The following is a 17866-nucleotide window of genomic DNA, read 5'->3' as shown; positions in this document are numbered from 1 at the left end:
AGTTGTATCATCCGGTTTGACCGGTCAACCCGACCCGAGACCCGAGAGTAGGGTTGGTTAATGATTATTAAAACATTAATTAAAAATTTGCAAACAGCTTTTTTCTTTTTATCTGAATTTCATTCATAAAGTCGAGTATTATTTTGTACCCTACAAGTTTCACAATTAAGATACTAAGTTTAACCAATTTACAAAAAAAAAAAAAAAAAAAAAAAAAAAAAAAAAAAAAGACACAAATTCAGATAAAGCTGCTGCTGGATAATCTAATGCACAAATCCTGGAAAGCCCAAAAAACAGAAGACAGACAATTATACAGACCTTCTCCCCATATTCCCTCTACCAAATCTAATAAAAACCACGAAGGGAGATTCAGATTAAAAGTAAGAACAACGACCACAATTTCAACACACAACTATACCCTCTATACAACCCCCGCCACAAAATCTTATGTACTAAACTACAATTAAAATTAAACCCTTCAATGTAACCTACTACTCACCCCAGAGATGGGTGTGAGAAAGGACGTCCAACCTATATCTGCACCATCATTTAAGTTCTGGGCTCCCCCCAAACTTCTGAAAGAATCACACATGGGAATGTAATCGGTAATTGTCTTTTGCCGTGATAGACTACAAACTCCGTTCTGGTTTCTCAGCTCTTTTCACAAAGCTGAAAATGCCGCTGGGAAATAGAATCTGTCCGACGCCCTAGTTGTAAATCTTCTATCCTAATTGTAGATTTTTACTGGCTTCTCGAACGCATGACGGTTCTGCAAAATTGACGTTAAGTCAACACACAAAATCCACATAAATATATGATCTCCCACACAATTCAACTTCTTTAGTCTTTTCTTGGTTGTGGCTGTTGTCCACACCACAGAATTTTGACCATAGACCAAACCCCGCAAAAAAAAAGCTCCTAAACCTTCAATTCTATAATTAATGTTTTCTCAATGATGATTCAAACAGGAAAAGAATTCCAGCACCATATAGATAAGGAACCTAGCATGTTTACCATTGATCACAGACTCCCTGCCACAAATTATTAAATAATTAAGCAAATGATGATTCAAGTCATTTGTACCTGATTGGCTGCATATGACCTCTTAGGGGCATTGTCTGTGTGCTCTAATCCAAGATACTGCTCCCAAGCACCATAAACATCCCTTCGCTAAAATTATGATAACAAAACATGATAGTTCATATACTAGACAACAGAACAAACTGAGAAGAAAATGGTAAAGGTAACAGTAAACAAACCTGAAAACGACTGGATACAATGTCAGAGTCCTGAAGATACTCAGGTCGACCCAGTGACAAAAATGCAAACTTCCACTGAAAACAAATTAGTAAGGGAACCAAAAAGGAGAGAGTTAATGTCTGTTAAACTATGGAGAAGAGGGCATTTGGAATAAAACAGCCAGGTAACTGACACAGATAAAACAAAATTCCAGTTATGTTGGGAATACAAGTACACAACATACAGAATTCAGTTCCTCGTAATTCCTCTGCTAAGTATGAAACCAGAGTAATGCACAGAGAGAGAAAATACCTTTGAGAATTCTTCATCTGGAACCTGTAACTTCTTCTGAATCCGCACTTTAACTTCCGCTAATGTTTCACCCTCACGAATAACAAGGAAAAATGGTTCCCCAAAATTTTGAACCTGCTGTTAAAGGAATACAAGCATGAAAAAATGAACAAGAGAGGAGAGAGAAAACAGTTCACCAAGTGATCAATAATAATTATCATAGCAAACTATTACTTATAAATGAATTCAGTTCGGTCAAAACAAACAAAAATATCAATGAACTTACCACTTGGTTTTGAGCTGTGTCTTTCGTAAAATGATAAACATGAATCAGTCGATCATGAGGACCAAAGTTTTTCTCCTCTTCTGGAATCTGAGGAATAAAATAACAGTTCAAATGTCAGAGAACACAGCAAAAAAGGAAAAAAGCAATACAAAAACTTCTTAAATAATATATTTTAAAACCAAGAAAAGGCCTCAAAGCAATTTTTTTTCTACCAGTCAAGATTGTACAGTAACGCTTTTTCTAGCCCAATCAAGAAAACTAAACTCCATGTCTTTTGATGGTTAAACAAACATTGTCCACAAGATTAAAAAATTATACAAATAAAAATATTTACTCACATGCAATCCCCCACTAAGTTCAAGAATCAAGAAATTACATTGTATTAAGCCTACTAGGTCCATCATCTCTTCAACATAAGCATAACAATTATCAAATAATTTGACAGAAAAAACTGTCAAACAAGCTTGCAGATAGCCAATTGGTCAGTCCCTTGATAGAGTACAGACATGTCAACAAGGTGATCATCCTCACAGTCGCATAACAGAAAAGCCAGAAGGTACAATTATCAGCCAACATATCATCTTTACAACAAAATTTTTTGACCGTCAGATCAATGCACTTTAAAATAGCTGAGATTCAATTTCACTTCCATAAGTCATACACCTTAGAAATGTCAAGTTAATGTTCATCGCAGCCATCCAAATGAACTAATTCCATAATATAAATTCTGCATAGAACAGAAGGGGTGCAGTATATATATATATATATATATATATACACCCTAATCATCTTAACAACAAAACAAGCTATACAAGCTTTTATTTATCACAATTACTTAATTCCTGAATTTAAAACACAGCATCCCAAATATATACAACAATTAGCAAATGGAAAGAGTGTTGGATTTAAGTCAATATTAGAAAATTCATTTTAGCATAGACAACGTCAAGATCTCCATATCGTACAAACGGTCAGGTGAATTTTTAGATGTGTTACCAGCAATATAAGTTCCATATTCAAGATTTATGGACAAAATAACGATGTGCTGAACATTTTAATAACAAGAAAAACGAATTACTGAGTTCCTGCACAAATTAAACACCAGGGCAAACCACTTAGAGAAATTCAATTTCCAGCACATCAAACAAGCAGTGAAACGAGAACCCAGGTAGTTACTGATTCAGCATCAAGCTAACAATTAAGCCCAGAGATGGCAATTAAACAATCTATTAAATCAGAACATAGCAATTACAGGAGTTGAACCTTAAAATTTAGCATAAAAACAAAATCTGTAAAATCTATCAAACAGAATAGAGACTGACCTCCTCAGCACGTAATGTCCAGTATTGGTCGTTAATATTCTCAATCTTCTCATTGAGTGGGAAAATCTACAAAATGTATTTGCAGAGTTACTTTCTCTCTCCCCCCTTAAATTTTAGGTATTGAATTGCAGAATTACAAGACAACAAAAGCACATATTGCAGAACAGCAATTAAAGGAAAGCTCTAGATACTTTCTTTTTTCCATACAAGACAAGAAAATTATTTAGATAAAAGGAATTACAAAAGGGAGCAATGGAAATCCACAAAAAAGAAGTCAACAAAAGTGAACCTGTTCATAATTGCCCTAAAACCAGCCCTAAACATTAATATAGCTTTGAAGACTTATTTAGTACTGGATTAAATTTATTATTATAGATAGACATTTTCTTATTAAAAATTATAAATATATAGATAGATATAAAAGAGTATAGCAGAGTCTGTGCACATAAATCCTTGAACAAATTAACCTATTAAGATAATCAGGGTCATTAATCAGTTCAACCAAGTTTACCTCCTATCTGATGGTATCCTCGCTAAAAAATACATGGAGAAATAGAACAGACCTCATTTACCATAAATTTATTCAATACCTTGTAAATCTTGTGATAAAAAACTTCAAGCAATCTAAGTTCGGCATCAGGATGAGATAACTCGACCTGTTTCAAAAATAGGTAAATTTATTTTCCAAAGCAATAAAAACTGAATACTTTGGCTCTATACATGAAGTTTAGACTAAATTGTCAACTTCCGAATACAAGTCTATCAAGATATTTATAAATTTGAAAACCAAAGTTGCAATAGTAACCTTCGTCTTGAGGTCATTGATCACATCACCTACAGTGCTCTGTTTTGGCAATCTAATTGTATGAATCACAACCTGAGAATATAACCAAGATTCTGTGAGAGGCACAAAACTTAATAGTGTACTTATAAATGAATAATGATTAGAAAACTTAGTCTCATAATCCGCACTCACTTCATCCTTTGTAGCATGATGAAAAGCAACCTTCAACGTCTTCAGGCCTTGGAGTTCTGGCAGAGGAATATCCAGTACTTCATAATATAGAATATCTGTAGTCTATGCATATAAGATGAAAGAACAAAATAAACTTTTCAGCCACTGGGTTACATTAGAAACATAAAAAAGTAGAGGCGTAAAACCAATATCAAACAGGTACACCAAAATGATACTAACCTGATTGTAGTGGACCAGCATGTCAGACAAGCGTTCCACTCCTCGGTACTTGATAGGTTGAGGCTTAGGCTGCTGGGAGTAACAGTTATGAGATGTAAGCCTAATCTTGGATGGATCATCCAAGCCAAGATGATGAGCTACTCTTTCCACAACATCATCATAATTGTGACCCTTTGACCTAGACATATCATCATAATCAACAGACATTCATAATATAATCCTATTGAGCTGATGGTTCCAGAAACGAATATAGAATGACTTGTAAACTTACAACTCAAGGAAGAATTCATCCTCCTTTGACTTCTCCAAAGATCGAAAGCGAACAACCTATACATGATTAAGTAAAATAGAGACTTAATGTTTGATATTTAAGTCATTCAGTGAGAGGGAAAAAAATTACTGAAGAACAGGACTTGTATTAATTAAAAATGAGATACAAAACTATGGACAAGTCCACAAAGAGGACAGACTGTCCTAAGCAACAAAAACGGCTTCAAGAGACTATACAAAGAATGTAACTCTCTCCACATATAAAAAACTATAGCCCCTAAAAGACTCAAAAAAAAAAAAAAAATAAATAAAATGAAATAAAATGCCAGAATTAAGATTTGTAAGGCATCAAGATTACAAACATGCATGGCAAGATAGAATATAAAATATAACCTACCACAACTACTTTCCAAATTTCCCCAAATGTGTACAAAACAAATGAAAATTTCACTTTAACTAGACACCGGCACATTAAATCAACCACATAATACCTATAAAAATTTCACACTCTTAACATCTGAGAAAGTGCGATGCAATATGCTGACAGTTAATGAAAAATTCCATAAACTAAGATGTAACATAATAAAAAGTAAAATGCCTGCACCAACTGCAAACGTCTACTATCAGAGTGATTCATTTTCATTTCCCAGAAAGCACAGACAAGAGAGAAGAAATATTTACCACAAGGACAGAAAAAAAATCTCATCCAAAATACCCAGTCATTTTATGTTTACAAAATATAACAGAAAAACAAACAAGTAGTCCAAATAATAAGAAACTAACAATTCTCTTGTTAAAAAAATATTAAAACCCTTCAAAACTAAAAGTCATCTTTCGGTAGATCGAGCTGGCTTATCTGTATATATATGTAGAGAAAAAAGTCATGATAGCATGTACCAGCAAGTTCTAAACACAGAAAGTATCTCCAGAAAACCAGCATAACTAACTCGTGGTTACACATATTGTCAAATGGAATACATACTCCAAAAACCAGTTTAGAACTCAGCAAGTAGAAAGCCTTTCATCTTGGCAAGAATTTTCAACTAATTTCTTCCTTCATGATAGCAAGATCAATTTGACTAATAGGAGAGAACAAAGCTTAAGCTAATCTTTATCTAAAGTTTTCCCAAACCCATTAATCATATCCAAAAATCATTGAGAGCGGAAAATTATAACTATTATAAGCTGAACAGTCGCTTACAACATCACCACAGAATTTTTGACATTGTTACAACAGTCTAACCCTTTATTTGTCTTCTACTAACAGAATTCAACAATACAAAGTCAAGCTACAATGAGATGAAAGAAACTAAAATAAAATACTCAGGTTACATCCTTAAGCCTAACAGTTTGGAGAATCAAACATTTCCATGCTCCAAGTATACCTGACGGTTATGCACATAATCCAAAAATGAAGGAATATCAGGATAGCGGCATTGTTCTCCCCTAGCAGCCTGAGAAGGCTTCTGGAAGCAAATTATGTCCCCATCTTCAAGCTACAAAAAGGTTAACTGGTCAAACTATGAAAAAAACAAAGCAAGTTACTACAGATGCAAATTTTCTTATCAGACATTCCTTTTTCCTAACAGAAATAAGCCATAATAATTAAGAAGCAATTGACTGCAGAAGGAATTCTCAACACTGGTTTTCCATACCTGACTTGCACGAAATGTAAGTTTCTTGTCAATGGGTTCACACATAACATTTGGTTCAAACTTTATTTCCTGGCATTGAAAAAGATGAGTGAGATAACTATAGAAACAAGATTTGATTGTATCAAATCAAAACGAATATAATAAAACTAGCAATTGTATAACCTCATAAAGGTCAATATCTTCATCAGGTGCAAATCCAGCCATTTCATTTAGTTCTGCCAATATTTCAGCAGGCTTACCAGTACCCTTCACTAATAGCCTGCCAACATACCTGACATAGTAGAAGAAAGCATAAGTAACCATGAATGATTCAACCCACAGAAAACAGGAAAAAAGGAAAAAGCAAGTACCGGAGCTCCTCTTTCACAGGGTCATAGAGTTTAAAGAATAGAAGAATATCCTCTTTAGTTTTGTCAGGCAGAGGAATAGGCCGCAAATCCTGCTTAATTGTACAGTAAGTAATGAGACAATGACGATGTATCCCATTACAGAATGAACAATTATTATGAACCCAAAAAAAAAAAAAAAAAAAAAAAAAAAAAGAGAAATTTCATCAAAAGTTCACTTAAGCAATCACAAGAAAAAGATATAAAAAAAAGTAGGCTATATACATTACCTCCCCAAGTTCTACTTCCAGAAACAACTTTAGCTCTGCAGTACTTGCCTTATTGGAAACCTCTCTCAGTTGACCAACCTATAATAAATTGAAGGGTTAGTACAAAGATAAACATGCATGCTACACTAATCCACTACAGCCGTAATCATCAGCTTGTGTATGCAGTCATGGATCACGGATTTTAAATTCATCTTGAATATTCGTATCCAAAATTCATTTTGTACACCAACTCAATTAGGAATACTGCACATCAATAAAACCCATATCATGCCAAGGAAATCCAACTTTCAATGGAGAATGTAGGCAGGGGATCCAGGAAACAGAACTGTTACCCAGCCATAAGATTGAAAAAGGTGGAAGCACATATGCCTAGGAATCCACATGAACCCCAAATGGAACCTTAGATAGGATAACTTATCCCTCTCTACATTCTCTCTATAAACATATCACACGCAAAGCAAAGTATTTTCTTCTCAAAAAAAAAAAAAAAAAAAAAAAGGTAACTGAACTAGGATTTAGCTGAAAAACCCTTTTAATTCTATATTTTCTACCAAAAATAATATATAGAATCACTGGAGGAGACTGAGCAGTTGTGTACGCTTGATTATGCAGCCATTGACTAGAATGATTAAACTTTTCAGAATGAGAAAATTAAGGATTACTTCACAAGCAAGGCAAAGGACACAGACACAGACACCATTTACAACATCATGGTATTATTGAAATACATTAGTCAAGCGATTCTAAATAAGAAGCACTAATTCCTAACCCTTTCTCTAAGATGAGAACAATTCTAAAGATACTTTTCATATATCAGCTGTGCACAGTGACTTGCTAAATATATACATTCATTGGATCAGACAAGTAAAAAAGTGAGAAATCAAAAGTTACTTACTGACTGCGCTTCCTCCTGGGGAGTCAGTGGTCGATTTGGACGATAAGTATGGTTTTGGCGCTTTGCCCACAGCCAATAACGTTGAAATTGCACTGGTATTCCAAACTCCTTAGCAACTTCTTCCTAACAAAGACATCATAGATACGTGGATCAAGAACAGCCAAGGAAATGCAACTTTTATAATAAAGTTTTATATTGTGGATTTAGCAGTCAAGGAAGACAGCATTCAAAATGTATTTTCTGATAGTAACAAACTTATTGATGAGAAATAAATGACAAGAAAAGTTAAGTCAATGGTCTACCCTTTGAGAATAATATGTACTTCTCTACACCAAAGACATTCAACAAATACAAGAACAAAAAAATTAGCTCTACAAAAATAATCAGCACCAACAAACAACAGTGAACGTTTAATGACTTCTGAACATAAATTAACACATGATTCCCAATGACTGCTGGTTTGAAATCAATACATCAACATGATTCTGAATTTTCAAGAATAGGAAATAGTATAGAACTCCAACTGCTATATCAAAACCAAATTAACAAAATAAAATAAAGCAACTCCCCTTGCAAATGGTAAGAACTTCAAATATCATATTACATATTCAATCCAGAAATGCAAATCTTTTTCTATTGGAAAAACCAAGTTCATGTGTACAATGTTAAATACACAAAGGAACACCCACTAAAGTAAAAGAACTTATCCATAGAAAAATCATGGCTGTGTTTGGGACATTATTTCTACCCTATCCTACCCAACATACATATTTGTTTCCCTATTCTGAAAATCCAATTCTATTTCATTCATGGTTTGTTAATTTAACTAAACACCACCAAAAAAAAAAGTTTAGAAATTGACAAAAACACCCCCACCCACCCACATTTGTCAGATTCCAGCCACATTTGTCAGATCCACGGCCAAAGATCTGGCCATTGACGCCTAGATCTATGGCCATAGCTGGTCGTCAACGACGGCCAAGGTTGACGACCAAACATGGATTTGGCCGAAATAGGCCGTATCGGCACATGACCGGCCAGATCCAATTGGTCATGCCGACCACCCTCCGGCGGTGGTGGCCAGCTACCGGCATTTAATGGGTGGATGGATGAGGGTGTTTTTGTTAATTTTCAATGTTTTATTGTAGAGGTGTTTAGCTAAATTAACAAACCTAAGGGGGTGGTTTTGTTAATTTTCAAATCCTACCTCATAATAACCACCCAACTCAACTTTTTCAAAAATCCTACCCAAAATAATAAAACAAGCACACCCCATATTATTGTACTAAGTAAGTTTTTTAACATGCGTTCTAGTACTAAAGTTAACAGACGCAACAAAAATCAATTAAGCCAAATCATTCATTCAATTAAGTTGATCTGCTCCCTCACAAGCAAACAAGATTTCCAAAATGAAAATGAAAAATTAAACGAATAGTACCTTGAAAATGTTAAAAGGAATTTGTTTCTGAATACGGAAACTAGGAACTTTTTCATGATCTACAAGGTCAAAATATATATCCTTTCCAATCTGTTGAAGTAGATCCTCACTACGCGCAACCTAAAGGCATATAGTAACTATATCAGTGTGTGCTGTTTTATAGAAGATCTTCTACATTTTACTAATGAAAAACAATATTTAGATAGAGAGTGAGGAACCAAGATGAGAGAATTTGGAAAATATAACCTTTATAATAGTATACAAGTGTGCCTCTGCTTTTTCCTTTCTCTTTTGCTCCTTTTCCTCTTGTTCTTTCTTCAATCTTACCTGAAACATAATTAGAGAAGTTCAGAGAAAAACTCAGTTAGAAAGAGACAACCTCAATCTCATACAGTTAATGGATACCATGAAACACTTACCCTGAGGTGCTCAGCAATATCTTTCTCATCCACATTACAGATTATTTTGTCCTTGTCACTTTCACGTATATACACAAGCATATATGCATTTGAGTATTTTGTAAATTTAAATGGAGAATTGTTGAATCCAGGATTCGCATGTGGTAACTGCTAGATGTAAGCAGAATATTAGAAAGCAACATTCAGAAAGCTAATAAGCATGAAATTAATTCAAAAACTAACGACTAACAATCTGAACACCAGTACCTCCTCCTCACCACCGTACTGCTCCTCCAATGCCCTTTTTATATCCTCTTTTGTTACCCGTTCATCGTCAAACTTGAACCTAAATATAAGCAATACCAGTGAGATGTAGAATGTAACAAAATAGACACAGCAGCAACATGTGATAGCCATAAAATATACCAAGGTGAATATTGAATTCAGAAACACAAAGCATACATTCAAAGCACACAAGAGTATGATTGAGTAATGATATCCACAAGAATTAGAGATTAAAACAAAATCATAAACAGCCAACAAAAAAATCAATGAAGAGTAGAAATGAAAAACAACAAATCAGGCAATCAGGAAAAAAGAATATGTCAATGTTTGCATACTCGACTAAGATTGGCAACTATTTGACTGCTTACCTCAAAAAACATGTCAGAATGCATAAAACACAAAAAAGATAGGATTCATACACAGCAAAGAGAGACAGAACTAACCACTGATCTGAAAGGGTTGGCCTGATATAAGCATAGTAGTGCCCGCCATGCACTCCACCACTGTGAACCAAAACACTGCAAACAAACAACAGTTTTATTAAAACCTTCAAATGCATAAAGGCAACAAAATGCCTATCATCGATAAAAGACTTTAGTATCAACACCAGAAAGAGAAACCCACACAGAGGTTGTGAACACACACACACACACACACACAAATAAGAGGGGAAGAACGACAACCAGCAGAAAAGTGAAAATGCCAGCCAGATATAGAAATGACATAGCAATTATTCAAGAATAATAACGATGTCAATGACCAGAACCTTATGGCAGTGGTATCAACAGCACAACTATGTTCTACATGAAAACGTTAAAGCGGGCCTACAAATGACATGGATGACAACAATGCCAAAATCAGGCACACCATCAAAATGTGCTGGCTAGAATTTCGATCTCTTTGGCCTTCTGCATTGTCAAATTATTGGGAATAAAAAGTTTCTAAAAGGAGTATCTTTTTTAAAATACTTAAGTTTCTAAAAGGAGTATCTTTTTTAAAATACTTACTTTTTTGTTTCAGATATCTAATCTTTACAGAAGTGAAATACAGATGTGACATAGGAATACAAATACCGAGACACCTATGAGCCAATCACATGACAAATGGTTTCTTGACAAAGTAATTCAGGAAGATAACAGAACCTATCACAAGTCAAACAAAATGGTATCTGTTGACAATACCAAATCACAAAAGCACTATTTATTGTGAAAGAACTTGAGCTTCACTAATTATTTAAGATGATTCATATACAATTTACTATGCATTTTGTTTATCTTAAAGTAGGAATACTGAAGAAATGAATCCATCAAAAAGCTTTAGACTTTGAAATGGATTGAAAACAAATAAGGCAATCGTAATAGTCTATTCTAGGAGAAGAATAAAAGGTAACGGTAAATATCTTTAATAATATGTTATATTATTAAAATGTTATATTATTAAAGATTTTATACAATATAACATAACATAAACATACTTAAAACTAAATTTTTGCTCTATGAGGATGGGGCTTGGTCATGTCAACTAAAATCCAATTGGCGTCTAGTGAAGAGGCCAAAGCTTTTTATGGCATTCAACACAGCACTCCCAGGCAAGTTCAAAGAGTCGAGCATGTGAGTGGAGTCGTCTTGTTGCATTCCACCAACAATCACTCCCTCAAGAAGACACTCCCACAATTCTAAACCATAACCCTAGGAAGGCTAAAGCATTTTATGGCATTAGAGCACATGCATAAATGTATGTACAGACATACACAAAATTTAGAGTATGTACTTAAGTGTAGAATTTTAAATTTTCAGTCTCATAGCAAAGTTTTAAATCAGCTCCTACAGTAGTATAATGTGTACCTCTTATTCTTATAACTTTTTTATAATGGCTTTAAACAGATAAGATAAACAAAAACCAGTGAATGAATAACCAAGACAAATAATACCTGTGAAGAGTGTACAGATTACGAACACTTCTGTCTGCATCAGGGGACAAATATTTTCCATTCTCTCTATCAAGATCAAGTTGCAATGGGAACTCATATCGGTCATTTATCTGTTGCCCATCAATAATGCATGATCAGAGATACAGATTCTATGGCTAAATATTACAAATATGAAATGTAACACCAAAACTGAATAAAAAGGAATGTTAAGAGAAGAAAGATTTCATGTGAACAAGATCCTCTTGGGCTAGAAAAATTATAGAAATATGAAATGTAACACCAAAACTGAATAAAAAGGAATGTTAAGAGAAGAAAGATTTCATGTGAACAAGATCCTCTTGGGCTAGAAAAATTATAGAAAAGCACATAAAACAAAATAGTATCCCCTTGAAATGAAATATAGCTTCAACATACCACAAAATGCTATTTTATCATTCTACAAACAAAATGCCCTTGGATTTTTGGGGTACTACATGGCTTCCAGTATTAGCATGAAGTTTCAAATGTGACTAAAAACTGCAAAACCAGCTTTACAAATAAATTTAACCCGCCAACACATATTGGGACTTGATGTAAAGTATATAGACAAAGTTCTGCAATTTGGCAGATATTCTGGAACACATCTATTGGCCACAGCCAACCACTAGATTGAATATCTATAAAGGGACTTGCAAAAGATTTTTACAGATAACAGAGAAAAGAGAAAGAAAGCCATTTGTATAAAACAGCTTATGCCAAAATAATAATGAGAAAGTCCTTGGTTCTTATTTCCCTTACAAGCTTAGGATATTTCTAAGAAAATAGAACAGCAAGAGGGGAGGGCTATCCAGCTAAGATTAAAGGAAGAAATAACATTAATCCACAAGTAACTAGCATCAAAACAATGGAAAATAGCTTTTAGATTCCTTCGGCCACATATTGCAGAAACTAGGAGATTGGTCTCTTTTTTTGACAATGCCAATATACATATTTATGTTTCCAATCAAAAAGTGTAAAGTCACCTCAACTCTGAACTGACCCAAAGCCCAAGTTTGAATCAATAGAACATAAAATCAAACCATATGTAAAGCCTACTAGAATAGCAATACTAGAATAGCGGAAATTTAGCTGGCAGAAGATTATCATTCCATATAAAACAAAAACTGCAAAATATACAAAGTAACCTACAAACATGTCAAGAAGGCAAAGAATTATCTACTCAATTACTAACCTTTACCATAGTATCCCGCATAAAATCATACTCAAACCGTTTTAACTGTAGTTGAAGGACAGGAGGAAAGTCAATGAACAAGACACCCTTCCTAGCATCCTGAAAAGACCCAAAAAATAATTTCATTGAAAAATGTCTTCCAAAAGGAAAAAAAAGCAGAAGCCCTAATTCATTATCAGAGGAACAGTTATATACCACAGTTCAATAACAACGGGCAGCAAAAGATTGAAGCTAAAACCAACATATTTAAAAGAAAGAGGAGAAAACTCAGCAAAAGAAGCATCAATTAATATTCCAACCACAAACAAATTTACGATCATGTCAGATCATTCAAGATTAGTTAAAACTATACAGCTTGGTAGTTTCAGTTTGATACAAGTTATATGGAAAACTTAAAGTTCCAAGGAACTCATACCTGTAACCCATGTTGTTCAGCATGATATTTATTGTCCCCTTCAAGGCGTTCCACTTCCACATATTTGTCAAAAGAAGCGTAAACATCTCGACAACCTTTGACATCAAGCTGAAGATCTACAATTAAATATAATTAAATTCCGTAAGGCCCAAAAAAAAAACAGTGCTAACTTAGTTAATCACAGTTAATTATACCATAAAATGACTCCTTTCTTGTTGATTTATAGTCCACATTGATGCATTCAATGTAGTTCATGTGATGTCCTTCAAATAATTGCTGTATTGTGCCCTCCACAACAGTTCCCTGAGCCAGCAAGAGATTAACATGTTAAACATTATTAGAAGCCAACAGAAACAGTATAAGTCCATAACCATAAAGCTCAATACCTTCATTTTATCTTCAAGTTTCTCACAAAGAACCCTATTAAGTTCTTGAACATCATGTTGCATGAAAGAGTCATATGTATCCCATCCAAAAGATTTGGTCAACTCTTTTGTTGCTACACTTGTATCGCTGTACTGGAGCTTATAAAACAAACTCTGCAAAGCCAGAGGAATGCTTCCTGATGGCATATCATTTTCAGTTGTTGGCATATGATACACAGCCTGCAATAATAAACAAGATATTGTGCTTCCTTGATAATCATATCAATATGATAAGTTATAAAGAGCAAATTGACAAACCTTTCTAAAGTAAGGAATATGATACAGTGTTTGAAGGAGAGAGTTCATGTAGCAAGTAGCTCCTTGGTTCTTAAGCCCAACATAACCAGTCTCCTTTTTGGAGTCATGCGACCAATAATCAACAACTCTTCGAACCGCAACATCAGCTTCAACTACGCATGTGTCATTCACAAGATAACCTCTACTGGGGTCATACAATTCACCAAGAGGCATAAATGAAGTAAAACCCCAGTCACTTTCACGTGCATTAAACTGATGCTGTGTGTCTGCAACAGTAAGCATCGGAATCATCAGCAACATATATTTTATATCATACATAGTCAATGGCATACACTACAATTAAGAGGGGAATGTCCAAGTACCAAGCAACCGTAGCTGAACACAATTATATCATTAGAGAAAAAGTAAAGAACTTTCCTTTTTACAAACAAAAACATATATGCTATTGTAATGAAAAAAACAAACAGTGGACCACATATTCACAACAGAAAAAGAACCCATCCACATAAGGGTCAAAGGGATTACAAAAACCATCATGAATCTGTGTAATTCAAGCAGAAAGAAAAAACAAAAAAAATGAATATTACTACAGCCTGAGAAGCCGCAAGAACACAACCAGAGCCAAACAAATGCTCCTAACCAATGTAGATTGATAAAGAAAAAAAAAACTCTGTTAAAAATCTTTTAAAATAAAAGCTTAAAGAGATCCTAATAACATTATTTTGTCCCATAAATCACTGATCTCTTCTCCCCTACTGTCTACAAAAATCCTTTTACATCTTTCACAAAAAATCAAATAGAACCAGACACTGCCTAAGAGTCTTGGACTTTTTTCCTTTCCCAAAAATAGAAAGTTCTCCAACAGTAACTCCAAACAAGATCTAGGAGTAGCACACTAAAGATTGGTTGCTTTACAAACTTCATATCAAAAAGAATTTACGGGCTATCTTCTTTTTTATTTCCAACAAAGCAACTAAAAACGAATGACCATTATATTTTAAGGTATTCACGCAACACCACCCTGATAAACTCTCGGTGCAATTTTCCATCCCAACTTGCCTAAAATCCAGTTCTTCTGAACTAGGCTAAAGATGGATTATTAGGATCTAAAGTTTAGTATTCATTTTAGGCCATATTAAACTATCTATTTAAATCTATTTCTTACTTGTTTAAGAATGACGATTTAGCTTTCCTAATTTAGTCTTTCGCTTTGTTCATGGTATGACTGTGATAATGATATTCAATAACGGAAAATTGGTTTTCTCCACCTAATTCCTCTTGTTTTTTTCTCCACGTTAAGAGTTAAAACACTATTGTCAAGACCTTATCAATTTAACTTTTTGGTAAATGATAACATGATATCAAAAAATAGGTTGACCACCTAGACTAGGTTAAAGCTTAAAATTACTATTGGGTCTTTCCCTATCAGCTAAAGCTTTTATATCAAGTTTTCTTGATGTCTTTTCCTACTCTCCACATAGTACTTTTTCTACCCTACATGTGTACGTTAGATAATGATCAATAATCCTTGTCCAATAAGCATATTACCTTCATTACAAATGAAAGCAAGACAGAAAAGAAATTACAACGTAGTGAAAAAAAATGGACAAACATTACTCGATTTGACAAAACTAAATGCTATAAAAAGAGACAGATTAACAAAAACCAGTCCTTTTATCTAAAGAGATCTCCAAACTAGTAAAAGAAATAATTTCACTAAAACAGCGACATCATCTTTATCCTAAAACAAATACCAAAGGCATTTTACCTGATGAAGGAGACAATGAGATTTTTTATGTTATAGTAGTAATAGAGAAAGAAAGTACCTTTTCTAATTGAATATTTGCTATGAATCTGATTGACAACAGCTAAGCTGAATTGCGCATATCTACTCCACCCATATGGCAGAGTTGTTGAATCTGCAACATCTAGATACATTGACAAATGATCCACGTTGTTCCCCTTTGGAAAAATGAGAATTCGCCTGAAACGCAATTAGACAGAAATCGTGGTCATCAACCAAAATAAGAATGACAAGCTAACCACATAAGACCATATAAATTATGAGTGAAATAAAGGATGAGAGATTTGCATACCATTTGTAACCTCCAACATAGAACACATCAGAGTAAAGCTTCTTTGTATTAAGTCTTGAGAAATTCTCAATTGTCCAAGTGAACCTTGCAGATGGTGGATCATCAACTGCCTGGGCATCAACTGTACTAGCTGTTTCTGCTTGAGCTAGTAACATAAAAACCAGGAAAAATAAATCAACACACTAACGCTCCATTCACTTAATGATTAAATATTAAAAAAAAATTAAATAAATAAATAAATAGACCCCATAAGTAGCTAAGAATTCCACAGAAACCCTACCAATAGAACCATTATTCAGTAACATAACAATTTAAAGTTATTTTTTACAGTCCCCTTAAAAATCTGAAAAAACAAAGGAGAAACAAAAATCAAATCCAAACAACAACACTGATCGTGAAAAGGGAAATTGTTTAACTTACAAACAAACCAAAAACACCAATTCACTCCAGAAAAAAGATGTAAATAACAAAACCTAAAATAGCACATAAGTTCCATGTCTCTAATTTCCTTTGACATAAAGCATGAAAACAAAAACAGCTATTTAACCGACAATTCTAATTTGATTTCAATATTCCTCTGAATTTCCTCGGGAATCAAACAGAAAAAATAAAAGCAATTGGAATTGAAGTGATAAACCTTCCATTGGCTGAGGACCGTCGGCGAAGTCAGTGTGTGGAACCAACATCTCATCGTCCTCCTGACGCTAAACAAAACACAAACCAAAAATTAAAAATTAAAACAAAATCAATGTAAAAAAAAAACTCGGATCTACTAATACAAAACCTAGAAGCAAAACAAACAGAGGTCAAATTAAGACGATGTTGAACATCGATAGAGTTACTGCAACCAAAAACGGCTTCGGTTTACGGAATTCGTGAAATCGAATTGAAGTAACAAATAAAGCGGATGACGATGAATCATGATTGATTGAATGATTGATTGATTGACTGATTGATTGATGAATGAATGAGTGAGAGATAGAGGGAGATTCGGTAATTACATCTAACGGCGGAGGAGTCATCAGAGTCATGGCTGGCCGTACGATCGAGTAAATCGAAGAGAAAGAAAGAGGTCTGAAAGTGAGAAAATTTTAAGAGAGGGAAAGAGACGATTGGGTGTGGAAGAAATGGAGTCGGGGTTTTAGTGCGAGAGAGGGACAATTTGGGAATTTCGAAATTGCAGGAGAGTGTTTTTCACACGATTACATCAAGTATTTATAGTAGTAATTAAAAACATTTTTGTAATAGTTATACAGAAATAGAATTGTATACACTATTGAGGCAGCGTTACTCAATTTAAACCGTTGGATCACTTTGATTATTTTTTAAAGATCGATCTAACGATTTATACAAGTTCACATAATAAATTCATGTTTTGTTAAGGTATAAAGTTTTTTTTTTTTTTTTTTAATTTCTACTTTTGTGTAGTTCTGTTGCAAATTAAAGATAATTTATAAGATATAAGAAAATCGATTTATGTTTATTACAGAAATTTTTAAATAATTATTAATGTTACTATGATATAAAAAAAATTTATATCATAATTGAAGTTTTTTATACAATTTTTAGAGCTAAGAAACCATAAAAATAGAAATCATGATTTTTATATCATCTATAGTAAAATGATTGTGCAAAATCATAT

The 17866-nt window shown here is 33.8% G+C and overlaps 1 protein-coding gene across 1 annotated transcript; it reads right to left on the bottom strand.

Moving 5' to 3' along the window:
- Window positions 1-219: 219 nt before the first annotated feature.
- On the bottom strand, window positions 220-17412 carry LOC116129350 (ubiquitin carboxyl-terminal hydrolase 12-like). Its single transcript, XM_031415095.1, has 32 exons — window positions 17226-17412; window positions 16862-16928; window positions 16225-16369; window positions 15955-16112; window positions 14129-14394; window positions 13832-14050; window positions 13640-13748; window positions 13446-13561; window positions 13031-13129; window positions 11821-11930; window positions 10334-10408; window positions 9873-9951; window positions 9627-9773; window positions 9454-9534; window positions 9208-9327; window positions 7770-7892; window positions 6875-6952; window positions 6609-6697; window positions 6421-6529; window positions 6259-6327; window positions 5989-6099; window positions 4605-4660; window positions 4334-4511; window positions 4115-4216; window positions 3944-4015; window positions 3729-3794; window positions 3139-3204; window positions 1817-1903; window positions 1552-1668; window positions 1260-1334; window positions 1084-1170; window positions 220-769 (listed from the first exon to the last, which is right to left on the bottom strand). Exons 1-32 carry the CDS (start codon window positions 17253-17255, stop codon window positions 728-730), a joined length of 3348 nt encoding a protein of 1115 aa, XP_031270955.1. The 5' UTR covers window positions 17256-17412; the 3' UTR covers window positions 220-727.
- Window positions 17413-17866: the final 454 nt, after the last annotated feature.

Source organism: Pistacia vera, unplaced genomic scaffold (assembly GCF_008641045.1).
Source record: "Pistacia vera cultivar Batoury unplaced genomic scaffold, PisVer_v2 Contig106, whole genome shotgun sequence".
NCBI lineage: Eukaryota > Viridiplantae > Streptophyta > Magnoliopsida > Sapindales > Anacardiaceae > Pistacia > Pistacia vera.
Note: the sequence above shows the minus strand (reverse complement) of the source record. Positions and strands in the feature narration are given on the sequence as shown.